The sequence below is a fragment of the Maniola jurtina genome, chromosome 5 (genome assembly GCF_905333055.1).
Source record: "Maniola jurtina chromosome 5, ilManJurt1.1, whole genome shotgun sequence".
NCBI lineage: Eukaryota > Metazoa > Arthropoda > Insecta > Lepidoptera > Nymphalidae > Maniola > Maniola jurtina.
Window position 1 is genome coordinate 16,165,853 of NC_060033.1, and position 19,011 is coordinate 16,184,863.

The window sequence follows — 19,011 nt, forward strand, 5'->3', positions numbered from 1 at the left end:
AGCTGAGGTCGGCGAAGAGCGCGGGCGCGGGCAGCTCGGTGCGGTTGGCGAAGTCGTCCGCCTGCACGCAGACCAGCGCCGCGCGGCTAACGTTGTGGTGCACGTAGCACACCGAGCCGTTACTGTAGTGGAAGTCCAGCGCGCGCACGTCGAGAGCGGCCAGCGAGTGGTTACCGGCGGGCGCGGCGTGCGGCGGCAGCCACTCGCGCGACACGCCACTCTGCGTCACCACCAGCAGCGTCAGCGGCGCGTCCGGCGGTTCTGCACAGACACAAGCGTCAGACTGGGCGGCGAGGCGCGGGGCGCGCGGGGACGGGCGCTTACCGTTGATGGGGCGGCAGGTGCGGCGGTCGTCGCGCAGCGCGTAGCCAGCGACGCACGCGCACGCGTACGAGCCCGGTGAATTGATGCAGCGCTGCGCGCACGCGCCCTCCCACGAACATTCGTCGCTATCTGCAACAGAGGGCGGGTGAGCGCGGCGGCCGGGCGGGCGATCGACGCGCCCGAGCGAAGCACTCACCGACGCACTGGCCGTCGCGCGGCTCGTAGCCGGGCCGGCAGTAGCACGCCACGCCCTCGTGCGTGGGCCGGCACGCGTCGCAGCCGTGCGCCGCGCACGCCGCCTCCGTGACTGCAACAGACAGCGCGCTCAGACCGCGTCCCCCCGCGCCGCCGCGCGCACGCCTCCGCGCGCGGGACCAGTTCCCGCGGAAGTGGTCCGGCGCGCGGAGGGCTCGAGCTCACAGTTGTCGCAGATGTCCCACTCGTCGCTGCCGTCGAGGCAGTGGCGGCGGCCGTCGCAGAACTGGTAGACGGGCACGCAGCTGAACTGGCCGTCCTCGGGCGTGGCGCAGCGCGCCCAGGCGCCCCAGCACCGGAAGTCCTTCTCGCACATGTAGGGGTCCTCGTCGGAGGCGTCGTGCGGGCCGCAGTCGGCGTCGCCGTCGCAGCGCCAGCTGGCCGCGACGCACAGGCCGCTGCGCGCGCAGCGGAACTGCCCCGCCCCGCACGTCGTGTTCCACACTGTGCGACGACCACCGCATCATTGTCGGATTGTGTTGTACAGAGTACACGGTGCGCCCGCTGGACGGAGAGTCCAGTCTATTACCAGGATCTCGTCAGCTCAGCGAAACGCTTTGGCTCGCGCACGGAGGGTTCCGTACTACTCTCATATTTTTTAGATATTTTGCACGATAAATCAAAAACTATTAGGTAGGTATGTATAAAAATCTGTTTTAAAGTGTAGGTACAAGGCCACTTCAACGATACCCCACTTGGTATATTAATCTTACTTTGAAAGTTGAAAATACTACTTAATTATTATTAATTGTTCATGAACACATTTTATTTTATTTTTGTGATGTTGGTAACCACAAATTCACGGTGTTGGGATTTTTCCCCGTACCTAAGTGTGCTATAAGACCTACTCGTACCAACCTGCCAAACATGATTCTAGGTCAACAGGAAGTACCCTGTAGATAGGTTTTTTGACGAACACGACAGACAGATAGACAGACAACGAAATAATCGTATAAGGGATCTTTTTTTCCTTTTGAGGTACGGAACCCTAAAAATACAATTGACAGAGTAAAAGATGCGAGTACTAACCAGGTGTACACGCATCTATGTATGTTCAATCCCCATCGACTAGATAACCTTATTTCGTTTAGTTTTAGAATTTAGTTTTAGTTTTTAGATAGGTTCATTTGAATTTAGCGGCAGATCAATTAGCTGCAATAGGTATATCGTTAGAATCGTTCGTCGGGTTGATATAAATATATTCGCCAGTGAGGGTAGATAGGTTACCGCTCATTGGCAGAGTCGCTCGCGCGTGAAGACAGACGACACACGTCGTCGGCGCTCCAAGCCCCGAATCCATCACGCTGGGCCCTGGGGCCATCCCAAGTGCTACAGGGAAGTGCTTAGTGTCGGTACCGACGGGAGGAGAGACTGCGACGGCGCTGGTGAGTCGAGTTTTCTTATTTTCTCCTCACTGGTGTCGCGTCAAAATTAGGTATTCGTTTTGAAAAATACAGTCCATCAGGAAGCGATTCGAACCCCTTCACCCATGCCAACTGGCCGGAGTGAACAATGTACTTTTTATTTTTTTTAAACTTTCATGGCCACCATTTTGAATTTTTTATTATTTTTTGTTATAGTGGCAATAGAAATACACATTCTGTGAAAATTTTAATTCTGTATCTATCACGGTTCACGAGATACAACCTGTTGACAGACAGACGGGCTGACAGCGAAGGCCTCAAAATAGGGTCTCATTGGCACCCTTCGGGTACAGAATCCTAGAGCAAAGTGTTTAGGTTTTAAGTTCAAAGTTGTTCTATTCTGCATACGAGAGTTTGCTCAGCATCATCACATATAGGTATTTAAGGTACATCGAATATCGAATAATCGTGTGGGGTATCTATGGATAGGTCTTCAAAAATTATATTGAGGTTTCTAATATTATTTTTTTCTAAACTGAATAGTTTACGCGAGGGACACTTCCAAAGTGGTAAAATGTGTGTGTCCCCCCCCCCCCCCCCCTATACCAATCATGAAAGGGGTATCATGAAAGGGCTTTACCTGTATATTCTAAAACAATTTTTTATTTATTTTTATGCATGATAGTTTGATTTATCGTGCAAAATGTCAGAAAATTACCCGAGTACGGAACCCTCAGTGCGCGAGTCTGACTCGCACTTGGCCGGTTTTTTTACCCGACTATAACGGCAAAGCCAAAAAGAAGGGCTATGACTTTAACAGTCTATGTATGTATGCATGTACATATTTGTGTGTTCCACCGTAGCACCTAAACTACTGGGCTGATTTTGATGAATGAGGTGTCAACTGTCAATAGATCCTCGGGTGACATAGACTAACATTTTATATGAGAAAAAATCGATAACATGCATTTGTGTAATGGGGGTCTCCAAAAATATTTTTTTTGCTATTGTATCAAACGAAAGAGGAAAAAAATTTTGTGTTCATAAATATAAATATAGTAAGTAGTACAATGTTAAAATACACTGAGCGACAGAAAAACAATTTTACTATATCTATCGCTCTCTATCGGCAGTTCTTGGCTAGAAGTTGGTTTTAGTGCTGTTTAACTTTGTGCTTGTATAGGTGTAAGCTAATGCAGCGGTCTGGTGGATCGCTAGAGGCTGGAGGCTGAGGTGAGGCGCCGGTACCGCAGTCGAGCTCGTCGGACGCGTCGGCGCAGTGCGCGCGCGCGTCGCAGCGCCAGGCGGCCGGCACGCAGCGCGAGCCGTCCGCGCACGCGAACTGCGCGGCGCCGCACGCCAGCCCGCTCGCCGCCTCGCCCGGCACGCCCGCCGCGCCCGCCGCACCCGCCGCACCCGCCTCGCCTGCAGCGGACGGTTATAGCTACACACTAGATCACACTACCACTTTTATAAGTTACGCCGATGTACCTGCGCAGTAATCTTATTTTTGAATAGCGCGAAAATATCTCAGCCAATCATAGCGCGCGTCCGTCCGCTATTGGTTGTTGCCTATGCGCCATGTTTTGATGCGGGCGACTTATGAGAGAGTCTGTTGTTCTTGTATTAGAATAACGTCAAAAGGTCTGAATTTCATTGGTGTACACTAGATTGTAAACAGCGATTTATAAAAGTGGTAGTGGTTACCTACCGTACCATGAGCATTGAGCATAGGTCATATTTTGTAGTGGGCTTCTACTGTTTCTAGTCCTACAAAACTAGCCAAAAACAGCGTCGCTGCTGGTCTGGCGGAGTGCGCTTCTGGCCGTTAGCTATTTAGCAGAGAGGGTAATTGCGTAAGCCGAATAGACGCCGACCATGAAGTTTTTCAAAACTCAACTTTTTGAAAAAAGCAACCACAGAGTCAGTCTCTCGCTAGTTATTTTCGATGGGAACTTGGAAAGCATTCCGAACCAGGCAGTGGTTGATTCACAAAGAACTTTGTAAAAGTTTATAGTTGAGCCACATAAATACATTCAAACTTGCGAACTGAATCATTAATCTATTTTATCGGACCTCTCGCTCGTATAACAGACCTTCGCCTTGTGGACTGGAACCTGATGCTGTGGTGTGTGTCCGTAGTCGGACAAGTAACAGATTCTAAAGAGCGGCATCCCGTGATTGATTAAGACTTCTACAGCAACAGCATCCTCAGTCCTCATAACGTTAGTATCGTAATGATTTGCGTATGTAATGGCTCAACTATAGTAAAAAATCTTTTATAGGTAGGTACTTAGACGCCCTGTTTCTTTTTCTACAATCTAGATAATATCATGACTATATCCTGATAATAATACCTACTAGACATATTTCCCAAGAGTCGATCTCCTTTGCGGAGTTATCGGCGACTGAACAAGAGCACACAACGGAGGCACGGCGCGCGCGCAGGGCGCCTCGGGGCGCCGGTGTCGTCCTTATCGGGGGTCAAACGTCGCTCCGTTGTCTTCCAATATTGATAGTAACAGTTTAATAACAACTTACTATACCTACCTAGCCATGACTCAATAGGAAGAATTGTGTCCCTTGTGCGTACTGGGAGGAAACATTCACTTGCAATGAGACGATGTTATACGTGGGCGGTCCCAAAATGAATTGGCCTGATATAGTTCTAAGCAACATATCGATACATGTTATGTTACATCGGACAGTACGTTTATCGTGTTACTTTATATACTAACATGCATCGACATGAAAAGCGTAGTCTCAGCTCAGCAGTGGTTTGAACATCAAGATTCGCGTGTTTTTTGGAAATGTCGAAAACCGAATATCGAAGCGTCACAAGTTTCTGTTTAAAGAAGACTTATCTCCCGCCCAAATAAAAGAATGATTAGATGATGTGTACAAGGAGTCTTTCCCCTCGTATAGCACAGTAAAAAACTGGGTGAAAGAGTTTCGCTTCGGGAGAGAAACGGTCGAAGACTTCGGCCATGACGGTCGACCGGTGGAAGTGCTCTCTCCTGAAACTATTATGTAATCGAAGAGGAGGTTTTAAGTGACCGACGTTTGAAGATTAGAGTAATTGCAGCTAGACTTAGGCTCTCTAAAAGTACCATCCATCGTGCAATCCATGACCATCTTCGTATGAAAAAAGTTAGTGCAAGATGAGTTCCGAAACTTCTTTCAGCTGTCCAAAGACAGGAGCGAGTGCGCTGTGCAGCCGAGTTTTTAGGTCTTTGTGACGAAAACCAAAGAATGTAATCGAGCGGCTAGTTACTGGTGATGAAACTATGGTCTTATATCATGATCCAGAAAGCAAGCGCGAGTCAATGGAATGGTGTTACAAGGGTGAAAAGCCATCTAGTAAGGCAAAGGTGCAAAAATCCAACAAAAATGTCTTGTGTACAATCTATTGGGATTCTCAAGGGATTTTGATGGTAGAATTTAAAAAACGTAATATAATCGTAAACGGCGAATATTATGCTTCATTACTATATAAACTGCGAGACACGATTAAGGAGAAGCGCAGAGGCAAGTTTTCTTAAAGCGTCCTGTTGCTCCACGACAACGCACCCGTTCACACTGCCGGTGTTCCGAAGGCTGCAGTTTGTGAATGCGGGTTCACGGAACTGGAACATCCACCGTATAGTCCAGGCCTGGCCCCATCAGACTATTATTTGTTCCCAAATTTAAAGCGGGGCTTAAGAGGAAGGAAATTTTCAAACGATGAAGAGTTGCAGGCGGCCGTTTTTAGTCATTTTGAAGACAAAGATTGAAGTCACTTTTATGAAGGTTTAGAGGTGTTAATTCTCAGATTTCAAAAGTGTGTTTATATTAGTGGAGATTACATATAAAAATAAAATTGGTTTCATTTCATTTTGTTGACTATTTCATAGCTAGGCCAATTCATTATGGGACCGCCTAGGTAAGTAGTTAGAGGTATGCATATTTTTTGTTTAATTAATTTAACAATATCTTCAGAAGCCTCGGGTGGAGGAGGTGGACCAAAATTGTAGAGGTCTAGAATCGATGGTCTAATCCTAGGACAAGCTTTATGTTTAGTAATGGGGAAAGGAATTCTTTTTTAGTAGAAAAAAATAGGTCCACACCAATGTACAAGATATAATATAACACTTATTTTGTAGTGGTGATAATAATTAAAAAAGAATACCCGGCTGAGTTTGTTGTGGGCTCTTCTCAGACTTGGGCGCGTTTGGAACCCTCGTAGCTTTAGTTTTAAGTTACGTAATTAATTATCACTACTATATCGTACAAATTGACAATTTCGACCATCAAAAAGAGTACAATTGTACCCAAAGAGTATGTAATCACTACGGTATTGTACCTACTATGAATAAATGATTTTGACTTCGACTTACTTTTAATTTTTTTGAATTTACAATGGCGGCCATTTTGAAAATTTTATTATTTGTTGTTAAAGCGGCAATAGTGATACATAGCTACTTTGTGAAAACCACTCAACCTATTGCGATACATAAGAGATAGCTCCAACCCGCAGACTGACAGACGGACGGAGGCTTAGCAGTAGTAGGCTCCCTTTGGCACCTTTCCGTTGCGGAACCTGAACACTGCCGATTTTAGTTCTAGAAACTAGCTAGTGAGATCTTTGACCGAAGGTTCGGTCGGAGTTCGGAATATACTAGTATTTGGTTGGGCCGAACACTTGGGGATCCGTCTGCTGGATAGCGCGTCCATTGCTCTCGCCTGCAGCCCGCGAAATGAATCAACAAAGTGTTAATAGTATTTATTAATGTAATATCTAATAGGTAGATAGACACACTTTCAGAGTCTCGTTTCTCAAAGTCGGTCGCAGTTTTATTCTCTGCTAGTTGATGCCCGCAACTTCGTCTGCATGTGTATTTACTATTTAGCTTTTTTTAATTTCTTTGAGAACATTAATTTTCTGGGATAAAAGCCTATGTCTGTTTCTGGGATGCAAGCTATCTCTGAATAGTATCAAATTTTGGCTAAGAGGATGGATGAAAAGGTTATGGAGAGAGACATTACACACATTTTACTAATTTTCTCATTTAAAAGGTGCTTTAATTTTTATTTTTTTTTAGTACTATGTATGGAAATATGTATGTATGGAAGGCAGCTTGTTTCCCTTTCGCTTAATTTTTTTTCTGTATTAAAACAACAAAAAATTTGCACTCGCGTTTGCGCTTTTTTATTGTTATATATTCTATCTCACTGTCCAAAATTGAAAGGTCAAAAAATTTCACTAACCAGGTACCTACCTACGCTACGTACGCCATCAAGTAGGACAAAACAATCTCATGAAAGAATTCGCATAAGGCCTTGATAAAACCCCCCTTCGAAATCGATTCCTGGCTACGGCCATAGGGCCATAGGGCCATAGTCGTCACCCCACATGAAATATAGTGTCTTTACATGAATGGATCTGTAACACGTAGACTATACAGACCCGCGTTGTAGATACAAACTCATGACCCCTAGCTGCCGAGCCCAGTGGAATACTTGTTGCATTGCAATTGAGTAATTGAACACAATCACTTATTGTTGATAGACTTCATTAGGATCCTGCTACTTTATTGCTGTGGGATGTTGCTGGGGGGTTGTTGCTTTCACTTTCAATTATATCTTTTATCGAAACTACATAGGTAGTAGGTACTGTTAGGTGGAGTTGTTGATAGTCTATGCGTGGCCTAGCTCCCTCTGACGTTCTACAAGAGTCTATGGTACTCTGTGCTCTACACACTCTCTGGTGACGCGTAGAATGGAGAGTGGCTGTTGTGCTATAGTTGTAAAGTAATTAAATAAGGAAACAGTCGAATAAAAGTATATTAGAGTACATACAAGTGTTTTATGTCTATTAGTAGTTAGTACCTACCTCTATCTTTCAATATAAGAACAACTGACTGCCTAGCTGGCCCTAGCCCAATCTGCCAACTCAGTGTTCAATACTGAATGCCAGCCCCCGAGCTTATATTTTGACATTGCTTGGTTTCTACGGCGGCTTCACTGAGTGATATCATATCAAATAAAATATACCAAATGATGGGCTACCCTTCAGTGTTGAACACTGAGCAAGTGTGTCGCCCCGCGTGGCTCTACTACAGGTGATACATTATATGTAAGTTCCCTTTATAATGAACATGCACCAAGGATTTTGAGCTAGAGAAAGTACATTTTAGTGGAAAGGCAAAAACTGAACAAAACAGCATCCACTCATTAGCACAGATCTGCTTCTGCAGAAAAGTCATTTCTGATGTTTGTTTGTTTTATACTTACACTTGAACTGGTTCCGTTAATGACATCTGCAGGATGAGCAGAATGCCCTGTATGAACCCAGATGCTTCCCAAAGAGAACTGTTAGTACTGACTCCTGGCATTTCTACTCTCCTGCACCAGCAGCATATAACAGCAAGCTGATTTACTTAAATTATTATTAGTTGCTATAAATAAATAATAATAATAAAAGTCACTGCATATCATAACAAGTAGAACACCACATAATTCATAAGGAGAGCAAAAAACCTGCAATTTCCAGAGGTTTACTTGTCATGGATACTGTAGATAGTTACTTTTTATTCCTTTAAGTTTCTGACTGGCTGAAACCGAGCCACTCTCCATTCTCTATTGAATGGCTCACACTTGTCAAAACTGTGAAGAAAGGATTTATGTGGTGTTCCAACTTAAACAATTACATTCAGTTTTTAAGAAGAAAACATGTCATAGGCATGCGTGGGTCAACCATTATAATCTATTACAACAGAAAATGTTTTTATTTATTTATAAGTAACTACATTTGAATACAGAGCTTGATGACACAGACAAGAACTAGCCCAGGTCATGCATTGCTCCCCAGCATGCAGCATGCCGAGGCGCCAGCAGCGCCGCCGTCCCGCGTCCAGCTCAACTTCTACACATGCAAGTACATGCTCCACGACCAAACGTGCTTTACTCACACCTGAAACCTAAAAACTCTAATTGTAAAAAATTGATAACTTGCTTTAGAGTAGAGGATACAAAAAAACGGCCAAGTGCAAGTCAGACTGGAAGGTTCCATACCATTGAACAAGAAATCCAAGGCATACAGTTTGAGAACTCATTCAGCATATTTACTCAATTGCCAACTGTCATGTCTAAAGTATGATTTTAGTCCTTAATTGAAGGGTTAGCCGTTCTCAAAATGTATGCACTATAAATAAAACTTTTAATTTTTTTATTTTCAGTGGCCATTTTGTTTTTTTACTATTTGTTGTTATGACAATAGATATAAACATTTTGTGAAAATTTCAACACTTTCTACCTATTAAAGTTCACAAGATACAGCCCGCAGGCAGACAGACAGCCAGATGGACAGCAGAGGCTCAGTATTAGAATTATTGATAGGGTCCCCAATTCTGTTGCCACCCTTTAGGTATGGAACCTGAAAAATGTAGTGTCTAGATTCCCAACAAAGGTGTTCTGACTAAACACCCTGCTCAGGCATCTGTCTGCCTCCTATGTGAGATCAGCTCCTTGTTAGTAGTGGGCCACTACAGTGCCCGCTTCACACCAACAGTTCCCAACAAAGGTGTTCTGACTAAACACCCTGCTCAGGCATCTGTCTGCCTCCTATGTGAGATCAGCTCCTTGTTAGTAGTGGGCCACTACAGTGCCCGCTTCACACCAACAGTTTACAGTTGCAGTATTGTTTGACATAACTTACAATTTAAAAAAATCAAATGATAAACTGGTATTGTGTCACTGGTATTTCGTCTTGTGCTAACAGACGCAGAGCCGCGGAACTATTTTTTTAAAGTATTTTACAAGTACTGCCACAACTTTTTTTTGTTGTCAACAGAAAATAGCAACATGCAAACCCACATATTCTAATTTTAGACCTAGATGCATATTGTTTTTTAGACCTTTGTGTAAGCGCAGGGTTAGGCTTATAATAATCAGAACTATAAATATATAATATGATAATAACTATAACAGCATACTAAATTTCTTTTTGGTGCAATGCTCGGCAACTAACCAAGTAAGTCACTTAAGTGAGACTTACCAGGCTGCAAAATTGTATGGTCGGCCCTCGCCACCGCCGCCGCCCACAGCAGCGCCAGCGCGAGCCGCGCCGTCGCGAGCATGTTGCGGCTCAGCGGCTCCACATGCCAGCTCCGAGCTCGGCGGCTCGCACTCCCTAACACAACGAGACAACTTCAACACTTGCTTCGCACACTACGACGCTCGCTTGTTTTTCTAACAATTATTATATCAACACCGCCTTAATACCTGCAGCGGTTCCCCGATACACTAGGTATTTTACTTTTTAGCTCCCGGTTTGTTTCACCAGGGCACGCACTTACAATTTAGTAAACACTCAATAATAAGCGAATCCTCTAATTTAGATCGATCCACCTAATTTACTACAATACCAACTACAAATACGTTTATTACAAATAGATTATTGGTCCTCGATACATAATATAACAATAATTATTATTTTCAATTCAAGCAAGAGCAAAAGAAAAACGACTCGAGATATTGAAATTCTATAGAGATATAGAACTCTATACAGTGGTTGGTACTCTGTGGGCACAGCGGCAAACAGCCAAAGAGTAGGTACCTACACAGTGGGTGGTGACTGGGTACCTACCTACGGTACCTACCTTTTTTTTCTCTCCCGTCTGGCTTTACAAAGATAAGCCAATGTCAAGTTTGTAGTTATTTGTAACAAGTTAGTTAAACTATCCTTTGTGTTTTCTCCAAACAACGCGTCTTTGGCGAAGTGAATTGTGCTGTGTGGCACAACAAAAAGCCACTAAAATAAACAACAACAAGTATGGACCCCGTCTGTGCCGGCGCTCGCCGACACACGCGCGGCACCCCCTAAGAGCGCTTTCCAGTCAGTTTTAACAAAAAAAACACTCCAAAAAAGCAGAGCACGCCCGCCAGCTACCACCAACACAGACGTAGTCCCTAGATGGTATATAATATAGGCGCAAGCAGATCATAATTTGCGAAGTAAGGGTGGCACTGACGGAGAATAGACCGTAGTGAATTTTGAAGTCTGACTAGACTAGTCCTATACGGTTTGGACTGTTTTTATTGCGACTAGCCACAAAATATACTGCAGCATTGAAGTTTGAACTCATGACACTATTTAAACTACCTGGCTTATAAAGACTAGAACCCAGAACTATACAAGTAGTTAATTAAAAATAAAAATGTGAGCCTCAAAATGGCCAGAATCCAGAGCCAAATCGTAAAACGTAGACTGAGAAATAGATCTAACATGGATCTAACGTAGTAATTTTTGGGACTTCGTCTGTGGTGGCGTTTGCTGGCGCGCGTGTTGTGACTTTTTGGAGTGTTTTTTTGTGAAAATTGGCCGGTTTTTGTGTTCTGCTGGTGTTTATTGGTGGTGGAACTGACTGGGAAGCGCTCTAAAGGGGCGCCGCGGGTATGTCGGCGGTCGCCGGCACAGACGAAGTCCATACTTATACCTCACTTATACATATAGTTTCCCTTACTTGTAAATAACTACAAACTTGACATTGGCTAATCAGTGTAAAGCCAGACGAGAGAAAAAAAAAACGTAGGTAGTAATTATGACGTAGACTGAGAAATAAATCTGATACCTATTTGTTATTCTGTCTGTCGTCGTAAAACCAGTTTAAAAAAGAAACAGTTTTGTGATTTGTGATCATTGATGGGACTTTGATTTTTTTCCTTTCGCTAATAAAGTTTAATTTTATTAAACCATTACACTTTACAGTAAGTAAACATATCGATTTATTCTGCCCATCCACAATAATTGTATTCATTAGAATATTATTTGAAATTATGTAATCGGGTAAGGTTAGGTTTGAAATAATTAGCTACCTTCTTATATAAATGTTTGTTTTTGTTTATATAGTTATGGGTGGACACGGGCACGGGCCGCCTTACACCATCCCGAAGTACACAGACTTCCAAATCAAAGGAATTCCACAACTGGAGGAGCTGGAGAAGGCCCTGGCGCAGAAAGGCCTGAAAGATCCATGGATCAGGTTCCAATCTTTCTTAGCTGAATAATTGGATGACCACATCAGCATACACCTGCCGATTGTAACTCATATTGACATGAATAGAACAAACAATCATTCACTCTGAAAACAGTTCTGATATCAGCCTTAAGACAGACAACTTAAGACTTTGTTCTGATATCATCAATAACACAATACAGCATTTTAGGTGGACCAAAAATCTGATAGATTCAATCAGCTTGTGTTAGAAAATGATTTAGCTTGTGTTAGGCTTATGTCTACGTATGTTACAGGAATGAAGCATGGAGGTATCACCCTGGCTTTGGAACCAAATGGCTGCGTGCAAGGAAACTCTTCTTCCGAGGCTTCGGCTTGGGGCTGGTGCTGACGGTGGCCACGGTGGCGGCGGAGCGCGCGGCGGGCGGCGGCGGCGACCACGCGCACCACTAGCGCTCACTCACCTACATCCTAGTGCAATCAAACCCATTCATAGTTCTCTTGGTTAATGTAATATGCTCTTTGTTCTCAATATAATGATAAAATTATTATACCTTGGTTTGTTGTATTCTTGAAATATTTGAGAGACATTCAAACTGGAACTACTGGCTAACTGGAGATGGCAGCACCAGAACTCACATGTACTAGAGGTGCATACCTGTGCTCCTACTTATATGCAAATTAAATTGTGTCTTTAAACTTCTTGGTATACAATTGATAAGGTTTATAAAGACAGGGTTTACTGTAACTGAATCATTTTTTTAAAACTGCTTCAGACAACTTGACTCAAGACTAGTTGCTAAAGCTGCCGACCAGACGCATATCCGGTATCCGGTAACAATCATGTAAATCACTACATTCCTTCCTCTTCAAACAATACCGCGTAATCGACATTCAGTACTTGTACAAAACAAAGCAAGCTCAAAGTGAATTCAGAGTAGCATTCTAGAAGAGCATAATATTATGCTCTTATTATAACATGTTTATTTATGTAGCTGGGTTTAGCGCCAACTGCAAATGTTGAAGATGAAAATGATGGATTATATAATTTATTACTGTATCGTTCTATCTAACCCTGTTTCTTGTTTCTTGCTAATACAACATAAGGTCAAGAACAGTTTTTTGGATTTTTTAGATTATAATTCAAATTCAAATTCAAATTCAAAATGTTTTTATTCAATTAGACTTTTACAAGTTCTTTCGAATCGTCAAAAGCATCTACCACTGGTTCGGAATGCCTTTCCTACCGAGAAGAACCAGCAAGAAACTCGGCGGTTGCTCTTTTCAAAGATTTGATATACAATATTATGCCATGTATAAAAGCAATTGAAGTCCTGCGCATTGCTGGAGCGAATCGAAGTTCAAATCCACGCTTTTTTATCATTTACATAATCTTCGATAGTATAATATGCTTTTCTCAAGAGCATATTTTTAATAGATTTTTTGAACCTGTGTAAAGGCAAGTCCAAAATTGACTGAGGAATTTTGTTATAGAAGATTATACCCATTCCCACAAATGACTTTTGGACCTTCCTGAGACGGAGCGTAGGAGTCGCAAGCCTGTTACGGTGTCTAGTCAGCCTGTTGTGTAGATCGCCAACCTTCTTGTAACTAAGAATATTTTGTCTTACAAAAATTATGTTGTTGTAAATATATTGAGAGGCTACGGTAAGGATACCTATTTCCTTAAATTTTTCTCGAAGTGAATCGCGTGGTTTTAAGTTATAAATTGCGCGTATTGCCCTTTTTTGTAATACAAAAATTCTCCCAATATCTGCCGCTCTACCCCATATTAAGATTCCATAAGACATAATACTATGAAAATAAGCAAAATATACTATCTTTGCGGTCTCCACGTCAGTTAATTGTCGAATCTTTCTAACCGCGTAAGCAGCAGAGCTTAGTTTGCCAGCAAGAGTTGATAAATGGGTGCCCCATTGCAGCTTCGCATCTAAGGTTATCCCCAAAAATGTAGTAGTCTCTTCTATTTTCAAAATATCATTATTTATCATTAAATTAATGTTACTTGTGTTCTTGGTATTGGGCAGTGCGAATTCAATACACTTAGTTTTTTTTGCATTTAAAAGTAGATTATTTACAGTAAACCAGTGAGTTACCTGAGATATGGCACCATTTATATCGTCAAAATTGTCCCTATTTCTATCGACTTTAAAAATCAAAGACGTATCGTCAGCAAATAGTACGATATCGCAAATATTTTGGACTACATATGGTAAATCGTTTATGTATACTAAGAACATGAAAGGACCTAGAATAGAGCCTTGAGGAACACCCATTAGTGAGGCTGATCCGGATGACTTCACATCATTCACACATACTGTTTGAATACGATCACTAAGATAGGACGCAATGAGACCAAGCGCAGTGTCTTTGATTCCATAGTGGCTCAATTTAACTAAAAGAGTCTCGTGCTCAACGCAATCAAATGCCTTGGATAAATCACAGAAAATACCAATGGCATTCTGTGACCCCTCCCACGCATTGAATATATGCTTTAACAGCATTGCGGCCGCGTCGGTTGTTGATCGACCTTTAGTGAAGCCATACTGTTCAGAATGGAGTAGCTTATTTAAATTGAAATGCTGAAGCAGTTGGTTGAGCATGATTTTCTCAAATATCTTGCTCAGTGTTGGCAAAATTGAAATTGGCCTGTAATTGTTTGGGTCACTTTTGCTACCCGATTTAAAAAGAGGTATCAATTTACTACATTTCATGAGATCTGGAAAAGCGCCTGTATCCACAGACTCATTAAAAATTAAGGCTAGATATGGCGCAATAATATCAATAATATTGTTAATTATTTTTACTGATATTCCCCACAGATCTCCGGTTTTTTTGCTTTGTAAAGATTTGAACACTTTAACAATGTCATATGGAGTAACGTATTCAAACCTAAACAACACACCGCATTCAGTGACATTGGCCCTGAGAAGATCATAGGCTTCTGTTGGTGAAGAGCTAAGGGAACTAGTAGTGATGACTGGAATGTTCTGGAAAAAATTCTCAAATGTATTTGCAATTTCAATATTGGAGTCAATAATACGTATAAATTATTATCATTTATCACACTAATATTATAAAGGAGAAAGTTTGTATGTGTGTGTATGTTTGTTACTCCTTCACGCAAAAACTACTGGACGGATTGGGCTGAAATTTAGAATGGAGATAGATTATACCCTGAAGAGTTCCCACGGGAATTTTAAAAAATCCACATCCACGCGAACGAATTCGCGGGCATCAGCTAGTAAATTATAAAGATTATTTCATGTTTCAATCTTATAAATTTCAAAAACTGCATTCAGCACAAAAAGTCCTTCTAAATTCGTATACTTAACAGTTTTCATTGATTTCTGAAAAATTCTAATTGAGTGACTTATGCAGTTTTTGAAATGGTGATTCAATTTATTTAAATGAAAGATATTTTTGTGAAAAACTTATAACTTTATAATAACAAGAAGCACTTAAAAATAGTAGTGTTTAGATTTTATAATTTAGGTGGATCGTGGCTTGAGATCTTCGAAGCAGGGCCGCAGGAAGATGAAGTTCTTCTTGGCTGGATTGAAGTTCTCGTGACCCTGCGCATCAAAACATTCCTTCTGTACTATATAGAGCTGTAAAAGAGTTCACTAAACAACTAATTACTGGTCCACCCGGTTCCACTGTTAGGCACAATTTGATGACAGCGATTCTTTCACCTTTCAAATGCAGGTAAAAGAACATTTTAAATAGGCGCAGTGCAGTGGTTCCATGTATATGATCTACTAGAAGATGCCCGCGGCTTCGCCCGCGTGGATTTCGGTTTTTTAAAATCCCGTAGGAACTCTTTGAATTTCTGGGATAAAAAGTAGCCTATGTGCTAATCCAGGATATTATCTATCTCCATTCCAAATTTCAGCCAAATCCATTCAGTAGTTATTGCGAGAAAGAGTAACAAACATACACACCCACATACAAACTTTCGCCTTTATAATATTAGTGTGATGCTAATAAATAAAATTGAAGTGGCTGTCTGTAATTTCGAAATAACCACCTCATATTAAGCCTAACAAAATCGTAGTTTAGGTGCTACTGTGGAACAAACAGAATCTGGATACAAACATACATGTATATACATACATAGACTGTTAAAATCATAACCTTTCCTTTGGCTTTGCCGTAGTCGGGTAAAAAATCAAATTAAGTATTATATATTCTCCTTTTTTTGTGTTCCACTAATAATAATTATCTGATTGCCCAATACATATACGAACCATTTTAAGTAAATCAAGAATGTAGATGACAAACAAAGTTTTCCCTGAATTGATGGATGAGATCAAAAATGTGGGTAAGATGTGAGGAGGGTAGGGCGCACCTTGGACCAGTCATAGCCGACGGCGTAGGCGAAGATCTGGCCGCTGTGGTTGAAGGCGCACTTGGTGAGCGGCTGGTCCAGCAGCTCGGAGCTCTTGAGCTTGGTGCGCGCGTCCTTGTCCCAGAAGGAGAAGGAGCCGTCCGAGCCCACGGTGGCCAGCGTGCCGTGCACCGGGTGGAAGGCGATGTCGTTGACGGCGTAGATGTCCTGGTAGCCGCCGGCCGCGCCCTGCGAGCGGTGGCACTTGAACGTGAAGTTGTCCTTGGGGTTGCTGGGGCTCACGTACTGGATGGCCACGCGGCCCTCCACGCTGCCGAGCGCGAAGCCCGTGGGCTGCTTGGTCTTCTTGTCGCGGAAGATGGCGATGCAGCGGTGCTGGTACTTCAGCGGCGACTCCACGCGCTTCACCTCGCTGGGCTTGCCCTCCAGCGAGTAGAGGCACACGCCGCGGTCGGCCGTGCCCACGGCCGCCATGGGGTAGTCCACGTCTGCACAGTAGCAGCGCTCCGACAGGGGCAGGCCCATTATGGGCCCCGGGCTGCGTGTGTCCCAAAACTGAAACCATTTATATACACAGTGAAAGTTGAGGAGTCCGTCTGACGGGGCGGTGAGAGCGATTGAGACTTATTGTCACCTTCAGTGTCTTATCCCAGGAGGCGGTCATGAGGCAAGTGTAGTTGGGAGCCTTGACCCAGTGGCACGTCTTGACGGGCGCGTCGTGACCCGTCATCAAAACCGTCTGGTTGCTCGCTAGATCCCAACACTTCACGGTTTTATCTGCCGAGGCCATAAATACTTTTGTACCATCCTGAAATTGTTTCAGAAAAAATAATTGCATAGTAAATATTATGTACTATCGAAATTAGAAATGAAAAATTCGAAAAAAAAAACAGCACTTAAAGTTTTGCTAAAGTTTTCTAACGAAAAAACAATGCTTGATTGTTTAATATTATGTACCAAAATGTTGCATCTTGTTTGAAGAAACACCATTTAAAAGCTCCTCATTTTGTGACACAAATGTATGAAAATCTTAAAATTCCATTTAACTTGTAATTCCACCTTCACAGTATCAATATTGAGTTGGTTTCGTCCGCGGCTAGCCGCCCACGCATTGCCGTAACCCGTTATTTTTGCAATTACTTTTGTATTATGATGTTCTGAAGTATAGGGTAACCCATAAAATACGGGGCATCTGGCAATCCTATGTTGCACAGAAGCATAAAATCAGGATAGGAAGAATGATTGTTTGATGAACATTCCATAAAATATGTAAATTTTAAAGAAACAAAACTGCAACTTATTTCCCTCTCGATTGTCAATTACTATGGCAGAATAGTAAGCAAAAAAATATTTAATTGTATTGTCTGTCTTACATTCTATTGTGTTTATATGTCACTGCTTACATCATGCCAGGCTACATCCAGGACTGGTCCATCCATGCCCTGCTCCGCTTTGGGCACAGTCTTTCCAGAAGCCTCTACTTCCCAGCATCGAACCTACAAAATTATACTCTGAACTTTAATTAAGAAGATGCGCTCACTCCTACAGCGTCTTCCTAACAGTCACATTCTGGGTGCAATACAAGATAGAATAGAATAGGCTGCCCAATTATACAAAGCACCATAGCTGAATGAATGAATGCGAGGTGCCACAGACAGATACCTTGCCATCCCAGGAGCCGGCGACGAGGAAGGTCTGCGGCACGGAGGGCGGCGAGAACTCCAGCGCGGCCACCGTGTCGTCGGGCGGCGAGCTCACCTCCACGTCCTTGTTCGGGTTGCCGTTGCCGGCAGACAGCTGCGGGAACATTTTGCTCAATACTTTACTAGTACTAGTTAAATTAAACGCGTTCTAGGTTATAACTTCAAAGTTCAAACTGAAGACTAAGACAAATGTTTGAAATTCTCGTGAACGTTATAGAAGAAAAATGATCATCATATTTTATGGAACTATTTTTGAACCTCTTTAACAGTAATAGAATTATTGATCTGTTGGCTTTTATAAACAAGTAGGTTCTCTTGTAAACAATCTTTGATAATAATCAGTATCACCGAACCGACCAGAAACAAAAGATAATAATTGTCAAAACTGACAGTGACAACGTCTCAGACAAAGAGAATATAATCACTACGTGGTCTCAGACCTACGCTATAGGCTGTAGGTAACTGGTTTTACGGCTCTAGGTTCTAGCCCTTTTGAGTATTAGACGCTGCAGACGCTGATTAATCTGGCACCACAGAGGTTGATTTGACCATTTTGACGAACAAAAACCCAAAGAAATTGTTATAATAAAACAAAAAACCCATTCATTTAAGAAAAAAAAAAAATCGGCAAATGCGAGTCAGACTCGCGCACTGAGTGTTCCGTACTCGGGTATTTTTTTCAACATTTTGCACGATATATCAAAAATTATTATACTAATAGCCGAAGTTTAAGAGAAAGGGGGCGTAGCCAGCGCATCGTGCCAGTAGAGTCTATAAAAACCCGCTCACCCCACGCTCTGCTACCCGCACTTGAGACCGACGCACGTCTTTCACTTTGTAGCTATAATATTTCTAAGGGTATTTTATTATTTTGAAAGTAGAGTCAGCTTTTATGATTAATTTGTTTTTTTAGTAAAAATTAGTAAGTAGTTAGTCCAAAACGATAAAAATACGTATATAAATATCAACAAAAATCTTTTTTTAGAATGTACAGGTAA

At 42.4% G+C, this 19,011-nt stretch overlaps 4 protein-coding genes and 1 long non-coding RNA gene across 6 annotated transcripts in view; 2 read left to right on the top strand and 3 right to left on the bottom strand.

The window, feature by feature from the left end:
- The window catches only part of LOC123865431 (prolow-density lipoprotein receptor-related protein 1-like), a 39,706-nt gene extending 37,100 nt beyond the window's left edge, over nucleotides 1-2,606 (bottom strand). Inside the window, exons 1-4 of the mRNA XM_045906447.1 lie at nucleotides 745-2,606; nucleotides 521-631; nucleotides 325-453; nucleotides 1-261 (exon numbers count right to left, since the gene is read on the bottom strand). Of these exons, the coding sequence (XP_045762403.1) occupies nucleotides 1-261; nucleotides 325-453; nucleotides 521-631; nucleotides 745-895 (652 nt within the window). The 5' untranslated portion in view covers nucleotides 896-2,606. The remainder of the gene's footprint in view (nucleotides 262-324; nucleotides 454-520; nucleotides 632-744) is intronic.
- LOC123865437 (SOSS complex subunit B homolog) overlaps nucleotides 111-19,011 on the top strand; it is a 21,330-nt gene continuing 2,429 nt past the window's right edge. The window contains exon 1 of the mRNA XM_045906457.1: nucleotides 111-149. The gene's annotated coding sequence lies outside the window, so the exon portion shown is untranslated. The remainder of the gene's footprint in view (nucleotides 150-19,011) is intronic.
- On the bottom strand, nucleotides 7,751-10,501 carry LOC123865439. Its single transcript, XR_006795971.1, has 2 exons — nucleotides 9,979-10,501; nucleotides 7,751-8,902 (listed from the first exon to the last, which is right to left on the bottom strand). It is a non-coding gene; the product is annotated as an uncharacterized LOC123865439 (long non-coding RNA).
- On the top strand, nucleotides 11,514-12,496 carry LOC123865438 (NADH dehydrogenase [ubiquinone] 1 beta subcomplex subunit 3). Its single transcript, XM_045906458.1, has 3 exons — nucleotides 11,514-11,690; nucleotides 11,833-11,965; nucleotides 12,235-12,496. The coding sequence occupies exons 2-3, from the start codon at nucleotides 11,835-11,837 to the stop codon at nucleotides 12,389-12,391; spliced, it is 288 nt and encodes a 95-aa protein (XP_045762414.1). The 5' UTR covers nucleotides 11,514-11,690; nucleotides 11,833-11,834; the 3' UTR covers nucleotides 12,392-12,496.
- Nucleotides 15,211-19,011, bottom strand: part of LOC123865434 (protein Rae1) — a 17,824-nt gene continuing 14,023 nt past the window's right edge. The window contains exons 3-7 of one of the 2 annotated variants that reach the window (XM_045906452.1): nucleotides 17,973-18,135; nucleotides 17,714-17,806; nucleotides 16,945-17,118; nucleotides 16,311-16,865; nucleotides 15,211-15,534 (exon numbers count right to left, since the gene is read on the bottom strand). In XM_045906452.1, coding sequence (XP_045762408.1) covers nucleotides 15,451-15,534; nucleotides 16,311-16,865; nucleotides 16,945-17,118; nucleotides 17,714-17,806; nucleotides 17,973-18,119 — 1,053 coding nt within the window. In that variant the 5' untranslated portion in view covers nucleotides 18,120-18,135 and the 3' untranslated portion in view covers nucleotides 15,211-15,450. Of the gene's footprint in view, nucleotides 15,535-16,310; nucleotides 16,866-16,944; nucleotides 17,119-17,713; nucleotides 17,807-17,972; nucleotides 18,377-19,011 lie in introns of those variants that run through there. The other variant, XM_045906451.1, reaches the window with a different exon arrangement.